The 23,570-nt window shown below is 38.2% G+C and overlaps 2 protein-coding genes across 6 annotated transcripts in view; one reads left to right on the top strand and one right to left on the bottom strand.

Annotated features, from left to right (window-relative positions):
• Nucleotides 1–10,739, bottom strand: part of NUP62CL (nucleoporin 62 C-terminal like) — a 103,682-nt gene extending 92,943 nt beyond the window's left edge. For 2 of the 4 annotated variants that reach the window (XM_027534040.1, XM_027534039.1), the window contains exon 1: nt 10,619–10,726. The gene's annotated coding sequence lies outside the window, so the exon portion shown is untranslated. Of the gene's footprint in view, nt 1–10,618 lie in introns of all 4 variants that reach the window. The other 2 variants (XM_027534042.1, XM_027534043.1) reach the window with 2 other exon arrangements.
• Nucleotides 10,740–10,882: 143 nt separating this feature from the next.
• The window catches only part of PIH1D3 (PIH1 domain containing 3), a 47,881-nt gene continuing 35,193 nt past the window's right edge, over nt 10,883–23,570 (top strand). The window contains exons 1-3 of one of the 2 annotated variants that reach the window (XM_027534045.1): nt 10,883–11,005; nt 17,758–17,895; nt 22,667–22,730. In XM_027534045.1, coding sequence (XP_027389846.1) covers nt 17,761–17,895; nt 22,667–22,730 — 199 coding nt within the window. In that variant the 5' untranslated portion in view covers nt 10,883–11,005; nt 17,758–17,760. Of the gene's footprint in view, nt 11,006–17,757; nt 17,899–22,666; nt 22,731–23,570 lie in introns of both variants that reach the window. The other variant, XM_027534044.1, reaches the window with a different exon arrangement.

Raw genomic sequence — 23,570 nt, 5'->3', positions numbered from 1 at the left:
TACCAATATTTTATCCTAAATGTTTGAGTCCCCAAAGAGAAATGGATAGGGAGAGGTGAGATCGGTACAGCCACTGTAAAGGAAATAGGAAGGGGTCAAACTTCTAATGGTGATCATTTGTACTTTATGCCAAACTAAAATATAGAGCTACTGAAAATGATTTCAGTTCATATTAAACATCTTAAGCAATGTAACACATTAATTATCATTCACATTAAGTGCTTTTCTCTTCCTTTTTACTTTAACTTGTCAAGGCCATAATGTCTGAATCTTATTTTAAGGGCTAGAAGTGAGTGAAAGCTGCTCAATCATGTCCAACTCTCTGCAACCCCATGGACTACACAGTCCATGGAATTCTCCAGGTCAGAATACTGGAGTGGTAGCCTTTCCCTTCTCCAGGAGATCTTCCCAACCCAGGGATCAAACCCAGGTCTCCCGCATTGCAGGCGGTTTCTTTACCAGCTGAGGCACAAGGGAAGCCCCCTTGAAGGGAAGGACTAGAAAGAGTTTTTCAAATCCCCAAATTAAGACCAAACTTTCCAAATATTACAAGTCTGACACCTCAGAAGACTGTAACTTTCCATAAAACAGGTCTTATTTTCAGCAAATGCCTTCAGCAGTTACAAAATTGGAAAAGACCAGAGATGGGATCAAAGGGGAGGGTGAGCAGAAGGACTCAAGAGAGGGGAAATCTGGGAGGAGCTGAGAAGGATGCAGGAGTGGGGAAGGGTGGGGGGATGGGGGTGGTACTCAAGAGAGGACGAGAGTGGAGAGTGGAGAAACCCAAAGAGAAGGCTGGGCTAAGTGGAAAGAAGGCAGAGGGATCCAAAAGGGCAGAGCTTGGGGGAGGCACTGGCAGAGTATGGGGCGGGGGCAGCAATGAAAGAACAGGGTTGGGGGAGAGGGGAGGAGAAAGGAAAGTAAATCACTGGAGAAAACTAGCCCAAGAAATGAAAGAGGAATGGTATTCTAATGCAAAATACAGCCTCAAAGGCCTACTCACTTTCAGAAGTATCCTCCCACAAAACCTTAGAGGGAAAAAAGCAAAAAGAACCAAAAAAAAACTGGAGACTTCTGAAGTACAGTATTCATAAAAATCTTACACAAGCATTGTGTAAAGATTTCACAAGCATTATCTAAAGATTTCAAAAAATTTGATTTTACCAGGAAAAACAGATCTGGCTAATACAACTTAATTTGTTTATTTTTAAAATACATTTCACTTTTCTCAGGGCTTTACTCCACAAAAAACAAGTCATAGAGTATATGTCTCCAAAAAATAAGTGTAATTCTTATGTTTGTAACTTTTTATTGTGGCAAAATATACATAATGTAAAATTTACCCTTTTAACCATTTTTAAGTATACAATTCAGTGGCATTAAGTATTAATACATTCACAACATTGCTCAACCATCACCACTACCTATTTAAGAACTTTTTTATCACTGCAAACAGAAACTTTGCACCAATTGAACAATAACTCCCTATTGCCCACTCCTCCAGCCCCTGGTAACCTCTATTTTACTTTCTGTCTCTATGAATTTGCCTATTTTAGGGACCTCTTTTAGTGGAATCATACAATATTTGTATGATTTACATGAACATTTGTATACCTGAAACAACCTAAATGTCTAACAACAACAGTGGAATTTTTAAGTGGCATAGTTATATAAAGACTACCTTACAGTAATAAAAATAACTAAGTGTTTTTTTAGTTAATTTAGATTTTATTACTCCTAAGTGATTTTCTGTTTTAAGCTTTATTCCTGGATTGTGCAATAACTTCACTGGGAGAAGCCTATGAAGATTGTACATATTAAATGGCAAGATAGCATTTTTGAATATTTTGTATTATGGAAATAACTGTTTGAAAAATAAAAAACCACTTCACATTTTAGTATTTATGTGAGTTATATATATGTTATATAATTTAAAATTTTTATTTAATTAATTTTTATTGGCATATAGTTGATTAACAATGTTGTGTTAGTTTCTGTTGTATAGCAAAGTGAATCAATTATACATGATTATAGTGTATATATATCCACACTCTTTCAGATTTCTTTCCCATATAGGTCATTGCGAGCTAAGTCACTTCAGTGGTATCCAACTCTTTGCGATGCTACGGACTGTATCCTGCCAGGCTCCTCTGTCCATGGGATTTCCCAGGCAAGAATACTGGAGTGTATTGCCATGCCCTCCTCCAGGTAATCTTCCCAACCCAGGGATCAAACCTGCGAGTTATTTACCACTAGCACCACCTGGGAACCCTACACAGGTCATTAGTGAAAGTGAAAGTGAAGTTGCTCAGTCGTGTCCGACTCTGTGGGACCCCATAGACAGCAGCCCACCAGGCCCCCCGTCCCTGGGATTCTCCAGGCAAGAACACTGGAGTGGGTTGCCATTTCCTTCTCCAATGCAGGAAAGTGAAAAGTGAAAGTGAAGTCGCTCAGTCGTGTCTGACTCTTAGAGACCCCATGGACTGGAGCCTACCAGGCTCCTCCATCCATGGGATTTTCCAGGCAAGAGTACTGGAGTGGGGTGCCATTGCCTTCTCTGATACAGGTCATTACAGAGCACCAAATAGAGTTCCCTGTGCTATATAGAGAATAGGTTCTTGTTATCTTTTATATATAGTAGTGTGTGTATAAGTCAATCCCAATCTACCAATCTATCTTACCCCCAGATTACTAACTTTATCTACATTTATCAATATAAACTGATAAATATCAGATAAATCTCAAAAACAATGTTGACCTTAAAAAAGTTGCAGAAGAGTAAATACAGTAGACTGTTTTTGTAAATGTTAAAGGACATACAAAACAATATATTACAAATCAATTATGGGTCATCTATATTTGAGAGCACTTAAAAACAAGGAAAAATATTTAATAACTTCGGAAGGACAAATATCTCTGGGATGGGAAGGAAATGTGGCTGGGAAGGGGTACAAAGAAGTAGTGTTTTAGCTTTATGTTTAATTTTAGTGTAATGCTTGGTTCTTTAAAAAAAAACAGTACCTAATGAAAATATAGCAAAAGGTTAACACTTGCTAAATCTTTGGTAGTACATGGATGATAATGTATAACAGCCTGTACTTTTTTGTTTGAAATATTTTACAACTTTAGAAAGAGTGGCTAGTTAATGTTTTAGAATGACAGAAAACAAGACAGTTCGTATGCTTTGAAAACGGGGAATGTGTTAATACAGACCAATTACAGATTTTATTCTCCCAGTCAACTTAATTGCTTCCTTTATAAAAATTTAAATTACAAATGAATACACACTCATATAATCTTTGGAAAAGATATTCAAAAAGAAAGCTAATCACCATGACTGTTATTACGGCACTTGAATCTGCTTTGATTCATATATTTTCTTAAAGTGTATCCTTTTAAAAATGTCCATATTTATTAGTTTAAAAATATATTCAACCTAACTCATACGTAAAATGAATATCCTGGTTGATAACCGCTGCTCCAGCACATAGAAACATAGATGGGCAAATCCATACATCCAACGGGGCAAAAACTCACAGCTCAGGTCCAGATCACTGGCCTTCCTGTTAGGATTCCTCTTGAGTGTATGGAAGGTAAAAGCTATACAAATGATTTTAAATAGTCAAGACTTTACAGTGTTATCAATAACATGGAATAATCAGAACTAAATCTTCTGTTGTTGGTTTAGTTAGGCTGAGTAAATTATGGACATCTCACTTTATGGAATATCAAGGTGCCATCAATAATGAAAAACATGAGGACTATAAACAACACAGAAAAAATTCCCAGAACTGTATTAAATAAAAGGAACAAAGCATTGTATAAACAGGGATTAAGGTCATGCAAAAAAAATCAATACATTTGGATAAAATAGGAGAGAAACAGAAATATCAGTTCTATCTTGGTAACAGAATTGAGGGAAATCTTTCGTCTTTAATTTCTTTTAATTCTGGTTTAATAAATTATTTAATTAGTGTTTCAGAACAGTTTATATATTATAAAAGAATTACAATTAGCTAAACTATATCCCTTTGTCACACCTATAACTCACAGAAACGTTTAGTTGTCTTTTTTATCTTTCGGATCTCTCAAGTTTCCCTACTTTAAGATCAAACTAGCAGTTAAAGCCAGAAAGAAAGGCAATGCCAAAGAATGCTCAAACTACCGCACAATTGCACTCATCTCACACGCTAGCAAAGTAATGCTCAAAATTCTCCAAGCCAGGCTTCAACATTACATGAACTGTGAACTTCAAATGTTCAAGCTAGACTTAGAAAAGGCAGAGGAACCAGAGATCAAACTGCCAACACCCGTTGGATCATTGAAAAAGCAAGAGAGTTCCAGAAAAACATCTACTTCTGCTTTATTGACTACGCCAAAGCCTTTGACTGTGTGGATCACAATAAACTGTGGAAAATTCTTAAAGAAATGGGAATACCAGACCACCTGACCTGCCTCCTGAGAAATCTGTATGCAGGTCAAGAAGTAACAGTTAGAACTGGACATGGAACAACAGACCAGTTCCAAATTGGGAAAGAAGTACATCAAGGCTGTATATTGTCACCCTGCTTATTTAACTTATACTCAGAGTACATCATGAGAAATGCTGGGCTGGAAGAAGCACAAACTGGAATCAAGATTGCTGGGAGAAATATCAATAACCTCAGATATGCAGATGACACCACCCTTATGGCAGAAAGTGAAAAAGAACGAAAGAGCCTCTTGATGAAAGTGAAAAGGGAGAGTGAAAAAGTTGGCTTAAAACTCAACGTTCAGAAAACTCAGATCATGGCATCCGGTCCCATGACTTCATGGCAAGTAGATGGGGAAACAATGGAAACAGTGAGAGACGTTGTTTTTTGAGGTTCCAAAATCATTGCAGGTGGTGATTGCAGCCATGAAATTAAAAGATGCTTATTCCTTGGAAGGAAAGTTATGACCAACCTAGACAGCATATTTAAAAGCAGACACATTACTTTGCCAAGAAAGGTCTGTCTAGTCAAAGCTACGGTTTTTCCAATAGTCACGTATGGATGTGAGAGTTGGACTACAAAGAAAGTTGAGCGCCAAAGAATTGATGCTTTTGAACTGTGGTGTTGGAGAGACTCTTGAGAGTCCCTTGGGCTGCAAGGAGATCAAACCAGTCAATCCTAAAGGAAAGCAGTCCTGAATATTCATTGGAAGGACTGATGCTGAAGCTGAAACTCCAATACTTTTGCCACTTGATGGGAAGAACTGACTCATTTGAAAAGACCCTGATGCTGGGAAAGATTGAGGGTGGGAGGAAAAGGGGACGGCAGAGGATGAGATAGATGCATGGCATCACCGACTGGATGGACATGAATTTGAATTATTTCCAAGTTCTGGGAGTTGGTGATGGACAGGGAAGCCTGGCAGCTGTAGTCCATGGGGTAGCAAAGACTTGGACACAACTGAGCGACTGAACTGAACTGATGGATTCAACCTTGCAGGGGCAAAATGAAGAGACAGTTATAGCCCTAAACATAAATAGCATTTGTTTCCCAAGAAGAAAACTATTATTTGTTAAATATTTGTGCATCTAGTACCTTGCCCAGCACTTTATATTTGTTATATGAACCTTTGGGCGGAGCCCACCACAGAGGGACAGAACCAGTTCCTATAGTAAGCTAGGGAAACCTGCATTTGTAACAAACATCTTAAATAATTCCTAAACACACATAAGTTTGAAAACCAATGATTTAAGACCAGAGTTTTCAAAGTGTGAATGACAATTCATTAGTGGGTAGTGGTCCACATTTAAATATACATATTATATATATATATATATATATATATATATATATATATACACACACACATATATATATACACACACACATATAAAATTGGAAGTTTCAGAGAATTTTCCAGAATTCCACAACACACGTCTGTTAACACCAGGCAGAAAGGGGGCATGGGGAGAGCGAGTGAAACCGCAGCAACTGTAAAAGCAGTGATAAGGGGAAAGTTCATAGCAATACAGGCATACCTCAAGAAACAAGAAAAAAGTCAAATAAATAACCTAACTCTACACCTAAAGCAACTAGAAAAGGAAGAAATGAAGAACCCCAGGGTTAGTAGAAGGAAAGAAATCTTAAAAATTAGGGCAGAAATAAATGCAAAAGAAACAAAAGAAACCATAGCAAAAATCAACAAAGTCAAAAGCTGGTTCTTTGAAAGGATAAATAAAATTGACAAACCATTAGCCAGACTTATCAAGAAAAAAAGGGAGAAAAATTATATCAATAAAATTAGAAATGAAAATGGAGAGATCACAACAGACAACACAGAAATACAAAGGATCATAAGAGACTACTATAAGCAATTTTATGCCAATAAAATGGACAACGTGGAAGAAATGGACAAATTCTTAGAAAAGTACAACTTTCCAAAACTGAATCAGCAAGAAATAGAAAATATTAACAGACCCATCACAAGCATGGAAATTGAGACTGTAATCAGAAATCTTCCAGCAAACAAAAGCCCAGGTCCAGACAGCTTCACAGCTGAATTCTACCAAAAATTTAGAGAAGAGCTAACACCTATTCTACTCAAACTCTACCAGAAAATTGCAGACGAAGGTAAATTTCCAAACTCATTCTATGAGGCCATCATCACCCTAATACCAAAACCTGACAAAGATGCCACAAAAAAAGAAAACTACAGGCCAATATCACTGATGAACATAGATGCAAAAATCCTTAACAAAATTCTAGCAATCAGAATTCAACAACATATTAAAAAGGTAATACACCATGACCAAGTGGGCTTTATCCCAGGGATACAAGGATTCTTCAATATCTGCAAATCAATCAATGTAATACACCGCATTAACAAATCGAAAAATAAAAGCCATATGAGTATCTCAATAGATGCAGACAAAGCCTTTGACAAAATTCAACATCCATTTATGATAAAATCTCTCCAGAAAGCAGGAATAGAAGGAACATACCTCAACATAATAAAAGTTATATATGACAAACCCACAGCAAATATTATCCTCAAAGGTGAAAAATTGAAAGCATTTCCCCTAAAGTCAGGAACAAGACAAGGGTGCCCACTCTCACCACTACTATCCAACATAGTTTTGGAAGTTTTGGCCACAGCAATCAGAGAAGAAAAAGAAATAAAAGGAATCCAGATTGGAAAAGAAGAAGTAAAACTCACTGTTTGCAGATGACATGATCCTCTACATAGAAAACCCTAAAGACTCCACCAGAAAATTACTAGAGCTTATCAGTGAATATAGTAAAGTGGCAGGATATAAAATCAACACACAGAAATCCCTTGAATTCCTATACACTAATAATGAGAAAATAGAAAAAGAAATTAAGGAAACAATTCCATTCACCATTGCAACGAAAAGAATAAAATATTTAGGAATATATCTACCTAAAGAAACTAAAGACCTATATATAGAAAACTATAAAACACTGGTGAAAGAAATCAAAGAGGACACTAATAGATGGAGAGATATACCCTGTTCATGGATCGGAAGAATCAATATAGTGAAAATGAGTATACTACCCAAAGCAATTTATAGATTCAATGCAATCCCTATCAAGCTACCAACAGTATTTTTCACACAGCTAGAACAAATGATTTCACAATTTGTATGGAAATACAAAAAACCTCGAATAGCCAAAGCAATCTTGAGAAAGAAGAATGGAACTAGAGGAATCAACCTGCCTGACTTCAGACTATACTACAAACCCACAGTCATCAAGACAGTATGGTACTGGCACAAAGACAGAAATATAGATCAACGGAACAAAATAGAAAGCCCAGAGATAAACCCACACATCTATGGACACCTTATCTTTGACAATGGAGGCAAGAATATACAATGGATTAAAGACAATCTCTTTAACAAGTGGCGCTGGGAAAACTGGTCAACCACTTGTAAAAGAATGAAACTAGAACACTTTCTAACACCATACACAAAAATAAACTCAAAATGGATTAAAGATCTAAACGTAAGACCAGAAACTATAAAACTCCTAGAGGAGAACATAGGCAAAACACTCTCCGACATACATCACAGCAGGATCCTCTATGACCCACCTCCCAGAATACTGGAAATAAAAGCAAAAATAAACAAACGGGACCTAATTAAACTTCAAAGCTTCTCCACAACAAAGGAAACTATAAGCAAGGTGAAAAGACAGCCTTCAGAATGGGAGAAAATAATAGCAAATGAAGCAACTGACAAACAACTAATCTCAAAAATATACAAGCAACTCCTGCAGCTTAATTCCTGAAAAATAAACAACCCAATCAAAAAATGGGCCAAAGAACTAAATAGACATTTCTCCAGAGAAGACATACAGATGGCTAACAAACACATGAAAAGATGCTCAACATCACTCATTATCAGAGAAATGCAAATCAAAACCACAATGAGGCACCATTTCATGCCAGTCAGAATCGCTGTGATCCAAAAGTCTACAAGCAATAAATGCTGGAGAGGGTGTGGAGAAAAGGGAACCCTCTTACACTGTTGGTGGGAATGCAAACTAGTACAGCCACTATGGAGAACAGTGTGGAGACTCCTTAAAAAACTGGAAATAGAACTGCCTTATGACCCAGAAATCCCACTTCTGGGCATACATACCAAGGAAACCAGAACTGAAAGAGACTCGTGTACCTCAATGTTAATCGCAGCACTGTTTATAATAGCCAGGACATGGAAGCAACCTAGATGTCCATCAGCAGATGAATGGATAAGGAAGCTGTAGTACATATACACAATGGAGTATTACTCAGCCATTAAAAAGAATACATTTGAATCAGTTCTAATGAGGTGGATGAAACTGGAGCCTATTATACAGAGTGAAGTAAGCCAGAAATAAAAACACCAATACAGTATACTAATGCATATATATGGAATTTAGAAAGATGGTAACGATAACCCTGTATGCGAGACAGCAAAAGAGACACAGATGTATAGAACAGTCTTTTGGACTCTGTGGGAGAGGGTGAGGGTGGTATTATTTGGGAGAATGGCATTGAAACATGTATAATATCTTATAAGAAACGAATCTCCAGTCAAGGTTCGATGCAGGATACAGGATGCTCTGGGCTGGTGCACTGGGATGACCCAGAGGGATGGTACACGGAGGGAGGTGGAAGAGGGGTTCAGGATTGGGAACACCTGTACACTCGTGGCTGATTCATGTTGATGTATGGCAAAACCAATACAATATTGTAAAGTAATAAATTTAAATTAAAAAATAATAATAATGAAAAAAAAAGAAACCACAGCAAAATCTCCTCAGCCCCCAGGCCACCGAGCCTATACCCTTCAGTCCCCCTGCTCCAGGTCGGCGGGAGAACAAGAAAGATAAAAGCAATCAAGAAAGAAGAGACAGCATAGCTTACATAACTTAAGCTCCACAAGTACCTGAGAGACATAATATTTAATACACTTCAACTCTGATCACCTACAGTAATAAAGGGAATTACGGCATACGTAACTTGGCCAAAAAGCCAAAAGTTAGGCAAAACTTAAATGTTCTACGTTCGCTTTTTGTTTTCTGTGCTAATAACAAGTAGAATAGACAAATTACTCAAGCTTTACTATTTACCAGAGAGCAGAAAGAAGAAAAACAATTTAGTTAATTTATAACTGAATTCCAAGCCCTGGAAAACCAACAGTAACCATCCATTAAAGCCGCCCTATTTCTCCTCACTTACAACACACAAATACTGTATGAAGCGACCCACTAGCGAACATAGCCGGTCAGTTCCGAACACTCCAAATATTTATTAAGCCAAACAAACCACAGGATTCTGGAGAAACGAGGGTCACAACGGAACTTCTAGACGAAGGGCAAACACTCGGATAGTCAAGCAATGACAAACCCACGGAATGCCTGCGTTTCTCCATTCCAAGGCGGGAAACGCGGGGCACAGAGTCCGGCGACGTTCCTGGGAGTGGGACCAACACGTAGCTCCTGCCCTCTAGTAGCCTCACAGCAGCAGAAAAGGCGCTCCCCATTGGGGCTCCGGATCCCAAAGGCTTGCACACCACGAGAGCGGAGGTGGGGGGAACGCGATCCCACCCTACACACACATATACACTGCTGCTGCTGCTAAGTCGCTGCAGTCGTGTCCGACTCTGTGCGACCCCATAGACGGCCGCGGGCCAGGCTCTGCCATCCCTGGGATTCTCCAGGCAAGAACACTGGAGTGGGTTCCATTTCCTTCTCCAATGCATGAAAGTGAAAAGTGAAAGGGAAGTCGCTCAGTCGTGTCCGACCCTTAGCGACCCCATGGACTGCAGCCTACCAGGCTCCTCCATCCATGGGATTTTCCAGGCAAGAGTACTGGAGTGGGGTGCCATCACATACACACAAACGGTTTAAATCAGGATGTTATCACAACACGCGTCTCTAACACCGGGCAGAAAGGGGGCGTGGAGAGCGCGAGCGAAGCCGCAGCAAAATCTCAACCCCCGGGCCACCGAGCCCACCGTTCCATCCCCCTGCTCCAGATCGGCGGCAGAACAAACAGTCCGACCTAGAATTCACGCTCAGGAAAAAAGTAAAGAGGGAACTGGCTGATGCCCGTAACAAACGAAACCCCGCAAACTTACCCTGGTGGCACTTCGAAGTAAATCGTGAAGCGGCCGAGACAGCGAGAGAGGCGGGGTCGGGGCCTTCTGGGGCCGGAAAAAACCGGTCTCCGCAGTGGGCGCGTTCCCTCTGGAGCGACGCTCACTGAGACCGACGCTTAAAGGGGTAGACCTAGTTAATTAGAAAGGGCGGCTACAGACCCCAACAGGCACGGGCTCCGATTGGTTGATTCCCATGAGGGGGGTCAAAGAAGACTCCTCCATGATTGGCCAGCAAAGTCAAGCGGGAACCCGGAGGTGGGGGTTGGGGGAGTTGGGAAACAAAGTTGTTACCCAGGCAACAGAGCGACGCAGAGCTCTCCGCAGTTTATTTTCGGAGCCAAGAGAGTCACCCCAAAAGTGACACAGGTGAGGAAACCTGACCCTTAGGAGGGGAAAAGAAGGGGTCCTCAGATACTTTAGCTATCCGAGAAACTAGGGAGGCCTCTAAATACTAATGGCTCTGAGAGATACCCTGCAAACGCCACAAGTTGCAGATAGAACAGTCTTGTTCTAAATGCCCCCAGCCTTGCTAGAAGCAGGATTCAGCTTTAACAAAACTCAGTGTATTAGAATGTGAGTGATATGAGCCAGTTTTACTAGACAAGGGATGGATGCTTCTTGAATGTCAGAAGGCCAAAATGAGCCTGTGACGCCTTACCCATGTCTTTAGACACTCACACGCACTTAATGGTTGTATCGCTAATTTGAGAGTGAAAACTTTTTCCTTGTATGTAGATCTGGGTGCTCCAAGTTGGAGCAGCCAGTGTACTTTTTGTTTTATACGTATAGGCATGATTTATCTTGGACCAGCATGCTTGGTTGTGATATATTTTTAGGGGATATTTTGCTGTTCAGACTGTCCCTTGCTACGTGGACAATGCCCTTTGTGAGGGAATGTGAACGCTGTGGCCTGAGAGCTCTGACGAATGTTGGTCAGATCAGTTGAGTGAGAAGCAGTCAGACGGCACTTGGAGGTCTGGAGCGTGGTGTGTAAAAGACTACTTGTACCTACCAAACCTGCTACTCACCAAGGGCTGATTGAGATAGCATTATATTGTTGTTGAACTGGTCGCATCAAAAGGTAAAAACAGACTGTGACAAAAAATAAAATCTGAGTGAGGGTAAAGAATAGAATTTGAGCCTAGAGTTAGGGGTCATTTCTCCTAAGAGCTTTGATTCAGAATAGAGTCTATTTCCTGAAGAAATGAATAAAACAGACCTGTTGACTTGGGGAGAAAATTTAAAAGTACTAAAGGACAATGAGCCATCTCAACTTTTCAGATAAAGATGAAGTATGGGAATGGGACAGAAAGAACAAAAATTATTGGCAAGTGTATTAAGTTTGGCTAAAATAAAAAATAATGGATATAGGAAATGCTAAATCAAGCAGCTCATTTCTTGACCTTTATGTTTATGAAATATCCCAGGTACTTTCAAAAATCATCTTCCATTAAATATTTTAAAATTGTAATTAAAACTCTGTTAAGTCCCCTTAGTTACTTACGACTTAGTACACTTGACGGCAGTGAAAGTTAGAGACCTAAAATAAGAAAATTATTCTTGGTATTTTAAAAACAAAGTCAAAATGAATTAGTTTTAATAGTCAGGGAGGGACTTCCCTGGTCGTTCAGTGGTTAAGATTCCATGCTCTCACTGAAGGGGTCACCAGTTCCATCACTGGTTGGGAAGTTCCTAAAGCATGCACAAGCATGGTGCAGCCAAAAAAGAAGGAAAACAAAAATAGGGAAGCATTGAAGTGTATAGTTGTCAAAAATGAAAGGAAAAAAAAAAAAACCCAGTTAACCAGTACATTATAGTTTAACTCAGACATAGGCAGCGATGATGTTTACTTTTGTGTTTTTGGAAGAATTTTAATACAGGAATTGTTAAATAAGGCACTGTGTAAATAAAGTTGCAGAAGATATGCTAATTTTGAGGGTAAATGAATTTTTAATGTTTTCAAATCATTCAGCTGTAAACAGCACTCTACATGGGGATATGTGTTTACCTATTAAACAAGTTCCCAAATGATAATATTTGATAAGTGTTTATTACTCTAATTTTATTTGCTATATAAACTTGAATCAATAAGATATCATTTCTTTTTGAATAGTGTGTAGTTCAGAGTTTTCACCAATTTAACCTAGACTTTCCTCCAATTAGTTCAAGTCAGAGAGCCATTCCTATTGACACTGTAAAAATAAAAAGAAATAAAAGGTAAAAATAAAAAGGAAGCATGACCCCAGCCCTCTTAACTACAGTCTGACTTAATCTCAAGTTATTGATATTATTGTTTCAGTACTATGAGTCTGGAGTAATCCTATTTTATCTTGTTTAGTCCCTAAATTGGAGAAGGCAATGGTACCCCACTCCAGTACTCTTGCCTGGAAAATCCCATGGACGGAGGCGCCTGGTAAACTGCAGTCCATGGGGTCGCTAGGAGTCGGACACGACTGTGTAACTTTCAAGTAGACAACCTGAGTGACTTCACTTTCACTTTTCACTTTCATGCATTGGAGAAGGAAATGGCAACCCACTCCAGTGTTCTTGCCTGGAGAATCCCAGGGATGGGGGAGCCTGATGGGCTGCCGTCTCTGGGGTCGCACAGAGTCAGACACGACTGAAGCGACTTAGCAGCAGCAGCAGCAGTCCCTAAATGGCTCCAATATTTTGGTTAAAGAGCTTATCCTGAAGCATTTGCCCCTTTAGCTCACTGTGGCTAGTACCAAGAGAGATCCCCCCCATTACCTGTGAAGGCCCTAAGGTTTCAAGTTGATATGGGAAAAATGAAAGGTATTGTCTAGAAAACTCTGCCACTGGAACTGGCCAACAAAAGAGAGTGCTGCTATTGCTGCTTCAGCTGCTTAAGTCGCTTCAGTCGTGTCCGACTCTGTGCGACCCCATAGACGGCAGCCCACCAGGCTCTGCGTCCCTGGGATTCTCCAGGCAAGAATACTGGAGTGAGTTGCCGTTTCCTTCTCCAATGCATGAAAGTGAAAAGTGAAAGTGAAGTCGCTCAGTTGTGTCCGACTCTTCACGACCGCATGGACTGCAGCCCACTAGGCTCCTCGGTCCATGGGATTTTCCAGGCAAGAGTACTGGAGTAGGGTGCCATTGCCTTCTCTGAAAAGCGAGTGAGAGAAAACAAAAGGGGGGGAGGTCTAGAAAATTTATTTTCTATATAACCAAACTTCAAAGAAAACATTTAGCAATATATTTTTAAAATGAAATTCGTGCTTAAACTGGCCTTAAATTTATTCCTGGACTGTTTAAGTGGCATGCCAGAAAAATCACTATGCTCTCAACTACTGTAAGCAAAAGGAAGAATACATTCCAAAGTACAAAGGCAGGAGATTATAGGGTATGTTTAATTAGAAGTTCAGTTTTTAGCAGAATGCAGATTACATGTAGGAGAATAATAGGAGGCAAAGGCAGAAAATTAGGCTGGGGTTATATCCTGAAGGTCCTTGATTGCCAGGCTCAAAATGAATTTTATATGAAATTTACAAATAAAAGATAGTCCTACAAATAAATAACAGTGCATAACTCATAAAAAGGCATCTTGCTCTGATTTTTCCAATGTGATCTATTTATATCAAATGAATTACAATAAGTTTTTAATAGTTTAATGAATTATTCTTGATTTGTTAGACTTCTAAAAAAGCTAGTAGAATCTTCATTTCCATTGAACTTAGAATATAGTTTTCTAACAATTCAAATTCTTGTTTTTCTCTTTAGAGACTTTGTTCTTTGATTAATATTGCTGATTCTTTTGTTTGTTGGAATACAATATCAAGAAGCTTGTCATGGTTTATTATTTTGTGCTTATAGGTGATTGTTATAGTTGCTATGGTAAAAATTATTTTTGCTGGCATACCAACTTTATTTTGATATTTCTACTTCAATCTATCTAAGTATGAATCTATGCCATTCTATGCCAGCATGATTTGAAATTTAAGAAGTCTGATTCCTAATATACTTCAGATATAAAGAGCATTATTATAAATTATTGTGATTTGTATTACATCCCAAGGAGTGGTATTCCCTTCAAAGCAGTCACTTTGGGAGACTATCCACTTATTATAATGCTGTTGTTATTGCTCAAATTACTTTTGAAACTACTCTTTTAGAATCGCCTTAAGGCTTGTAGCTCATTCTTTTGAATATCCTCAAATATCAGATCTTCATAGTTTGAAAGTAGATGTGATATCTAGATATAGCTAGAAATCCCTTGGAGACAAATCTGATGTGTAATCAAACTGAGTGATACCATAGCAACACCTGTTTTTTTGGTGATACATATGAAGCACAATTCCAAAATATTTTGAGTATTGATAGCATAATTTCCGTCAATGTATAACCTTCCAAGATGACTAGGAAATCAACTTTTGTATGAATTTAATCATGTTTTGTTCAGTATTCACCAACTGCTGACTACATGCCGGCTCTAGTTACTGAAGACACTCAGCTTCCAGGTGTAGCTTCCCTTTGCCCACACTGCTCTGTCTCTCACCAAATGAGAACAAGGCCAGAGGTACTTCCCCACTGATGTGCATTTAGAATTAATCTGCTTTTCCTAAATACAGTATCCAATGTACCTAATGAACCGCAGCCTTCTTTCATAACCTCTCCTGGGACATTAGAAAGCCTCTGATGGAGTCTCTGGTTCCTCTTCTCTTTTCTAGCTGTGATGTTGAACCTTACCATATTCTGAACCTTTCTCTGGCTGCCAACTCCCACCTCAAGAACCCCACCCTGCCTCCTGTACCCCTACCTGTGGACCAGGGTCCTGCTTTACCTAAATAGACCTCGCTGTAACCATGGCTATTCAACCTTTCTGCTGAAACAGTGTTCATGTCCTGAAACTCTCGCTGCCATGTCACTGTCAAGCTGATGAGTATGCATGAATAGAAGTTCTGATTGCTATCTCAGATGCTGTATTTGGGACTTCTGAATGCCCTTCTTCTGGGTTAGCTCTACTGGTTCCAGTTTCTTCCTCTCTCACCAGCCCACCATTGATCTCTAGCAGTCTTCATCATTGTGTACCTGTGGTTCTGGCACTATGTACCAAATAATAATGATATTTTTAGAAAGCTTTTCATATTTTAGCAAACTCTTTCACCCACATTGCATAATATAGCCATCACAACAATACTGTGAGGTAGATAATGCTGGAATAATAAAGCACTTTCTGCTATATTTGTTTTTTAAAAGTCTCATTGTACAATCTCAACTCAAAATGCCACTTATATCATTGCATCTGATATCTGGATCCATTTTTCTCTTTCATTGTCTAAGGTAGAAAATGTTTCAGTAAACTTTTTGCTTTTAATGTTAAGTAAATATTTAATGAACACATAATCAGCTAGGACTTTAAAAATATAAACAGGAGCCTCTTCATTTAATTTAATGTGTCAATTATTCATTTCCATAGCAGACTACCAGACCATACTGTGAGAGAAGATTGTTTTATTGCCTCTTATTTCACCTTTTCCAATTTAATGAGTTTTCAGTGTAATGAGTTTTATCATTAAGTTATTTGACATCATTATTAGAAATGATATTCATGCCCAGCAAAATTAAAATTTTAAAGAACCAATAATAGCTAACATGTGTTGAGTACTTGCTATGTGCCAGGCACTTTTCCTGGCTCTTTTATGTGTATTAAGCTACTTAATGCTTGTAACAACCCTATGAAGTAGCACTATTATCATTCCCATTTTATAGATAAGGAAAATGAGGTATAGAGAGATTAAATGATGTGTCCAGAGTCACAGAGTAGGAAGTAAATGATAGATACATACCTAGGCAGCATGACTCCAGAGCCCTTACCCTTAACCACTGTGATATACTTGCCTCTATGCTAGATGTACAGAGTTATTTAACATTTGTTTCATACCCTTGACATCTCCAATAAGTATTCAGATCAGTTTTTCTTTTAAAAAGAAAAGTCATAATAATGGTAAAACACAAGAGTAAAACAATAGATTTGTAAACTGCCATTACATGCAGTTGATTTTGACAGGAGATTGTACCAGCACTCTTTTGAGAATCCTTTTATATTACTTTTCTGTGCACAATGGAAACATTTTAATGGATCATTTAATATAAGTGCTAAAGAAATTTTTCCTATCAATTAATTTTATGGAATAATGTTTGAAAAATATCAGCAGAAGTGTAGAAAAGATTCCTATTATATTTATGCCCAAATCACTAATAATAAGCCTAATTCTACAGTCTTTATTCAGGTTTTTCATTAGAGTCTGACACTTTCGAGATTTTTAAAAATCCTGAACTCCTACTCTAAATACAATGGTAGAGAGTATTTTGAAAGACTGATGTCTGGTTGGTAGGAGTACAGGTATTTGTGATTTTCTTATTTCTACTTTTAATGTATTATTTCCTAAAATTTCCACAATAGACATACATAGTATCACTATTATAATCAAGAGAAAACAAATATGTTTCCATGAACTTTCACTAAAATTAATGAACCAACTCACTAGAGGCCTCAAACAGCCATATAATGCGAGGCATCATCAAGGGTTGATTAAAATTTTAAATAACAGAAAGTACAGGGCTGCCTGAGGCAAAAGTGTGAAATGAGTAACTTTCCTTGAGACATTCACCCCAGCAAACATCCTTTTCAGTTCACTAAATAGAATATACAACTTAGCGTAAAAGAGACAAGGTAAAAAGGTAGTCTACATAAGTTCCTTTCTAAATAATGATGTACTTTCTACATGACACTGACATACCTTTTCTCTAGAGATAGAGTTTAAGAATGTGCAGTTTTAGTTAACTCCCCAGTGATTCTTAAGCACTCTAAAACCTGAGAACCACTAGGTAGGTGCTCAAGAAATGCTTGTTAGATTAAGCATGAAGTTTTAATAAAGCAAGCTGAATACTTCTGTCTACTTGATGCCCTGTGAGTCTGTGAGTCTCTGTGAATCAGCACAATATATATATTTGAAGGAGTTTACAAGGATTTTCAAGGAGGAATAAGAGATCATGGAGTGACCCAGGGAAAGAAGGGAGATAGGACAATTTAGAAAAATCTTCATGTCTTAAATAAAATAGAAAACTAAAAACCTCTTTCTGATTATCTTCTTCCTCAGAATATGGAATCTGAAAATGCAGAAAATGAAAATATGGAAACAGAAAATATGGACTTTGAAACAATTTCTTCCGTTTCCGCATTACAGGCTCTCTCTAAGCTACTCTATCCTGAAGAGGATGACTTTGAGTCCGGACAGGTGGTTGTATACTTACAGATGAATTAGTTCTGATCACACTAAGTCATGAAACTGTATTTGAACAACTTGTTCCAACCTTGCTGTGAGAGCAGGGCTGTGTCATCTAATATATTCACAGGAGGTTGCAGGGCTCATTATGCATGAGAGTATAACCTCTAGTACCTTTCTAGCAAACATAATTATATTTTTTCTAAACTACCTGAACACTGAATAGGAAAATAGTTCTGTAACTATGGTAGCAATAGCCACATTTCAAAATGTTTGTCATTTATATTTATGGCCAGAGAATGCTTGACAACCAATGCAAAGAGTGGTAGCTAGGATTTTTAAGCCTAGACAATATTTCTATAAAACAAATAATTTTAATTAGGCAGTATTAATTAAACCCCCAAAACCCTTAATTTTTTTGATTTGTCTACACATGAAAGCAGAACAGAAAATATTTTGAGCCAAATAATGGGACAAACTAGCTTCAGCCTATTAAAATTGGTTTCCAGCTGTATGCTCAGATAGAGCTGCAGAATCTAGTTAGCCAAATAGCATTTGGGGTCAGGAAAGGGAACCTTGGGGAGTCTTGCAGCAGCAAGATGGGCTTCATTTTGGGTAGGAGAGTTGCATGAATTGACTTTTGACTATTTCACACTCACTGCCAGTATGCTCAGAATACTCAAAATACTTCCATGTAACCCCTTGGTCTCCATTCTCCATCTCCGTGGACATTAGCAAACTTTGACTATCAGACTGCCAATGTGAAGGCACACAAAATTTCTTTGAAGGCATAAATCTCCTAGTATAGCAGAATATATCAATTTGCTTTAAATTATTTTAATGTTCTTTGTTATCATGGCCAGTTTACCATGAATAAACCATCTCCCATGAACATACATATCAACTTTCTCCTCCCCAAATTCTTTTTTCCCATAGTGTGGAAAAACAAATAGTATAATCTAAATAGGCAGCCAGTTCAGTGGTTCAGGTTGACACTGGATTGAGCTTCTACCCTCCAGGAAGAAGTTAGGTGGAACCGGGCAAGTAAGACTTGCAGATGGAAATAAAATTTGTAGAAGAGGGGAACTGAGTTGGCTTGGAGCCAAGCCAGAATTAGTAACCAAGAAGTTTTAATCAGGGAAAATTCTTAGTAGAGGCCAAAGAAAGAAAAATCAGGTCATTAGTAACAGCATTGAAGATATACAACAAATAAGACACAGAAGAAAAAGTTAAGAGCAATATACCAATAAGTTGGGAAGGCAAACTCATTTTTGCTACCTTAGCTGAGATAGAGTGGTACATCCTGGGAAAGGTAAGGTTATGCCATATAGAAAAATTATAGTCAGTGCTTGAGAAATAGTGATCTTGAATAAAGTGAAATGGAACTTGTAACTGGAACAGATTCATAGATAAGAATTTATCCTGGTTACAAAGCCTGTTTCCTTTGGCATTTATGCATGGTGATGTTTATTTGCAACTAGAGGCGTTTTCAGGGGAAAGATGAGTGCTTATGAGAATAAAGACACTAGAATCATTTTACCAAATTGTACAATTTATAGAGGAAAATTACTATAATAATGTACAATTCTGTATATCTGGGTTATAAGCAATTTTGAGATAATTGGTCATTCAGACACCACAGTACAGATATCATTAGAGGATATAGAATTGGAGTATCAGAACAGTGGGAGAATAATTAATGTTTCTAATGAACTATTAAATTTTCCAGGAGAGAAATAGCTTTTCATTTTTTAACATGCATTAATCTTGGGAACTGCAGAATGATTACAAGAGTGATGTTTTTTTGAAAATACACTTACTGTAAACAGCATTTAGAACTGTTGCATACACATTGGTTTATTTACACTATCCTCACCATGAATTGTTAAGAATATAGGAGATTGGGAAAGAATGTGTCTGTTATCTTTTAAACTCACAAGGGGATTTTAAGACCTTGGGAAATAAGGTTCACCACTTTGCACAGATAACATACCAAGGATGTTCTAACTCTCTTACATATTGCAGGGTGGCATGAATTGCAATGATAAATTGCTCTGATAATTGGGTGTAGATTCATGGTAGAGGCTGAAATGATAATCTTATAGAAACAATTGCCAGATGGTTTTACTGTTTTTTATTATCCTGATCCATCTTTTCACGTGAAAATTTTATTTTTAATTATTTATTTTCATTATGTTAATCAACTTAAACTCCCCCTCTGTTCTGATATACTGATCCAATCATCAGTGTTCATAGGGGGCATACCAATATTTGTCGGGAATGTTCAAGTTTTTATTTCTATGGATTTTTATTTGCTATGGAAGGAAGCACTCAACAAAACAAGAGGCCCTCATGTTCCAAAAAATTCTTTACCCTGATTGACTATTAGTATTATTAGTATTCTGGTGATTAATAACTTAAGAAAAGCACTGCAATTTTATATGACTTTAGTGATTTAAAAGAAAAAAAAGTACAGAGTTGCACATTAAAATGCCTGTAACACCTTAAGGGCTTCCCTGGTGGCTTAGTAGTAAAGATTCTGCCTGCAATGCAGGAGACACAAGAGATGTGGGCTCAATCCCTGGGTCAGGAAGATCCCCTGGAGGAGGAAATGGCAACCTACTCCAGTATTCTTGCCTGGAGAATCTCATGGACAGAGGAGCCTGGCGGGCTACAGTCCATGGGGTCACAAAAGAATCACACAATTTAGCAACTAAACAACAACACCTTAACCACAGACATAGCACTTTTGAAGCAACTTTCTGGAAAGGAATAGTTACTGCCTGAGAAACTGTTGGAATGTTATGATTAATTTATAACTAATAACCTACAGCTGTTGGAATAATTTAGCATAATAAAGACAGGTGAGATTTTCCACCACCTTTCAAGGACAGACCCTATTTCTCTCACCCAAACAGGACATTTTAACTTTTGTACTTGTCTGAAATCTTGGGAGATAAGGGCAGGATCCTGGAAAGGGAGAGTTAGAGGTGCTGGTTGGCCAGGGCCAAGTGATAAGAAGTTTTGACTGCCAGCAACGGAGTGAATTGGAGCCATAGAATCTGACATCAGCAAGAACAATAAGTAAAAAAAATTGGGATTTTCTTGAAATATCGAAGAACTCCTGAGAGGGACCAATGAAGTGGTTGCCAGTATATTGAAGGTGTAATGTGTGTTATGGCAAATAGATAGGGAAATAATGGAAACAGTGAGAGACTTTATTTTGGGGGGCTCCAAATCACTGCAGATGGTGACTGAAGCCATGAAATTAAAAGACAATTGCTCCTTGGAAGAAAAGCTATGACCAACCTAGACAGCATATTAAAAAGCAGAGACATCACTTTGCCAACGAAGATCCATCTAGTCAAAGCTATGGTTTTTCCAGTAGTCATGTTTGGATGTGAGAGATAGACTATAAGGAAAGCTGAGTGCCGAAGAATTGATGCTTTTGAACTATGGTGTTGGAGAAGACTTTTGAGAGTCTCTTGGACTGCAAGGGGATCCAACCAGTCCATCCTAAAGGAAATCAGTCCTGAATATTCATTGGAAGGACTGATGCTGAAGCTGAAACTCCAATACTTTGGCCACTTGATGTGAAGAACTGACTCATTGGAAAAGACCCTGATGCTGAGAAGGATTGAAGGCGGGAGGAGAAGGGGATGACAGAGGATGAGGTGGTTGTATGGCATCACCGACTGGATGGACATGAGTTTGAATAAACTCCGGGAGTTGGTGATGGACAGGGAAGCCTGGCGTGCTGCAGTCTGTGGGGTTAAAAAGATTCAGAAACAACTTAGCAACTGAACTGAACTGAATGCGTGGTATACCTAGTTGAAAAAAGAAAACTGTTCTGCTGGTGAGCCAGAGGCAGTCCTGTAAGCTGTGTGTTGGGGGGTATGTATGCTTGTACAGAAGATGGTGAAGTAAATCTGAATTTGCATGAAGACTGAAGTGGTTCATCATGTGTTTGACACTATTACTTTGGGATTGCTGTTTAAATTCACTCATTTAATGTCATGAGGTGGTGAGACGAAGTATTTCATACCCACGGTGGAAAGAAGTAAAAGCTATTAAGACTTTTAAATGAGTTGTTTGATGTCTAAATAGTTGGACTCTATTTAGTTGTTTGTTTCCATTTCTATAAAACTTTCCCATCCTTCTGTTCCCCATCTAACTATGACCAGACAACTGCCAAAATCCAAAATCCATGTTATACTAATGCTTGGTTATAATCTTCAAAGAGATGAATGTCGCTCACTCTCCTATCCCCAGAAATACATGATTCACTGGTCTGGAACTGGGGATTTAGTCTGATCAAAGATTAATTCTGCCTTATTACTGCTACTACTACTGCTAAGTCACTTCAGTCGTGTCTGACTCTGTGTGACCCCATAGATGGCAGCCCACTAGGCTCCCCCGTCCCTGGGATTCTCCAGGCAAGAACACTAGAGTGGGTTGCCATTTCCTTCTCCAATGCATGAAAGTGCAAAGTGAAAGTGAAGTCACTCAGTCATGTCTGACCCTCAGCAACCCCATGGACTTCAACCTTCCAGGCTCCTCCATCCATGGGATTTTCCAGGCAGGAGTACTGGAGTGGGGTGCCATTGCCTATTCAAAATAATACTTGACATCTGTCTCTTGGTTGTATAACAACAATGGATAATTAAACTGGGTAGCTCAATTAAATTGTACCTGGAAATCTTATAAAATTTAAAGTATTACTGGTCATATAAGTTATACAAGTAGTAATTATAGAACATTGGACTTTTTTCTTCTCCTCCAGTCATCAGCAATGGGAGCCATGGGACCCGGAAATATTGGACCACCAAAAATAGAAGAGAATACAGGTAAGTTATACTATAAGAAGTATAGCATATAGATCAATATAATCAGTATACTCTCTTCTTTGGGAGCAAAATTATAGGGAGAGTAATGCTAACACTAGCACTTATCAAAGATGAACTCAAATAATTGTGGGGATGATGAACAGCTATTTACATATAAAGATGCAGTTTTTACTCTATGTTGCAGGTAAGTTGTTTTTCTAGTAATTGAAGTTAATTTGCCTTGAGTTATTCACATTTTGGGGGATGTTTCCTGAGATGGAAAAACAAGAAAGTCCATGTGGTTAGAGAACTTTTTTTAAATTATTTAGGGTCTAGTTACCAAGATGCTTAGCTTCTTCACCTTCTGTGCTGCTGTATTCAGGCAGTTTCACAGAATTCATTCATGAATTCATTAAATAAATATTTGTTGAGGGCCTATTATGTACCAAGTAGTATGGTCATCTCTGAGACTATTATGGAGATCAAAATAGAGTCATTGCCCCCTTTGAACTAATAGTCTTCTGGAAAACACAATAAAACAAATAACCACAAGATTTCATCTAATGTTGAAAAACATAAATTAAAGCCCATTGGGTGACTTATAAAGTCATGGGTCCAATAAACTAGAATAAATTTTTTTGGATGTTTTACTTGTGTTTTGGCTTGTACATTTTCACAGAGTTGAACATTTTACACAACTTTAAAAATCTAGAAAGTTCTAATTCTATTGCTCGTGATCACAGTTACCAGAGGATGGACTGGGAAAGGAAATGAAGTACTTAGGTAATTGTAAAAAAATTTGTCTGGAAAAATGTTTAAAATAATGACTAAAATGATGTCTGAGTGGACAATTTTAAAATT

The sequence above is a fragment of the Bos indicus x Bos taurus genome, chromosome X, assembly GCF_003369695.1.
Source record: "Bos indicus x Bos taurus breed Angus x Brahman F1 hybrid chromosome X, Bos_hybrid_MaternalHap_v2.0, whole genome shotgun sequence".
NCBI lineage: Eukaryota > Metazoa > Chordata > Mammalia > Artiodactyla > Bovidae > Bos > Bos indicus x Bos taurus.
Note: the sequence above shows the minus strand (reverse complement) of the source record. Positions and strands in the feature narration are given on the sequence as shown.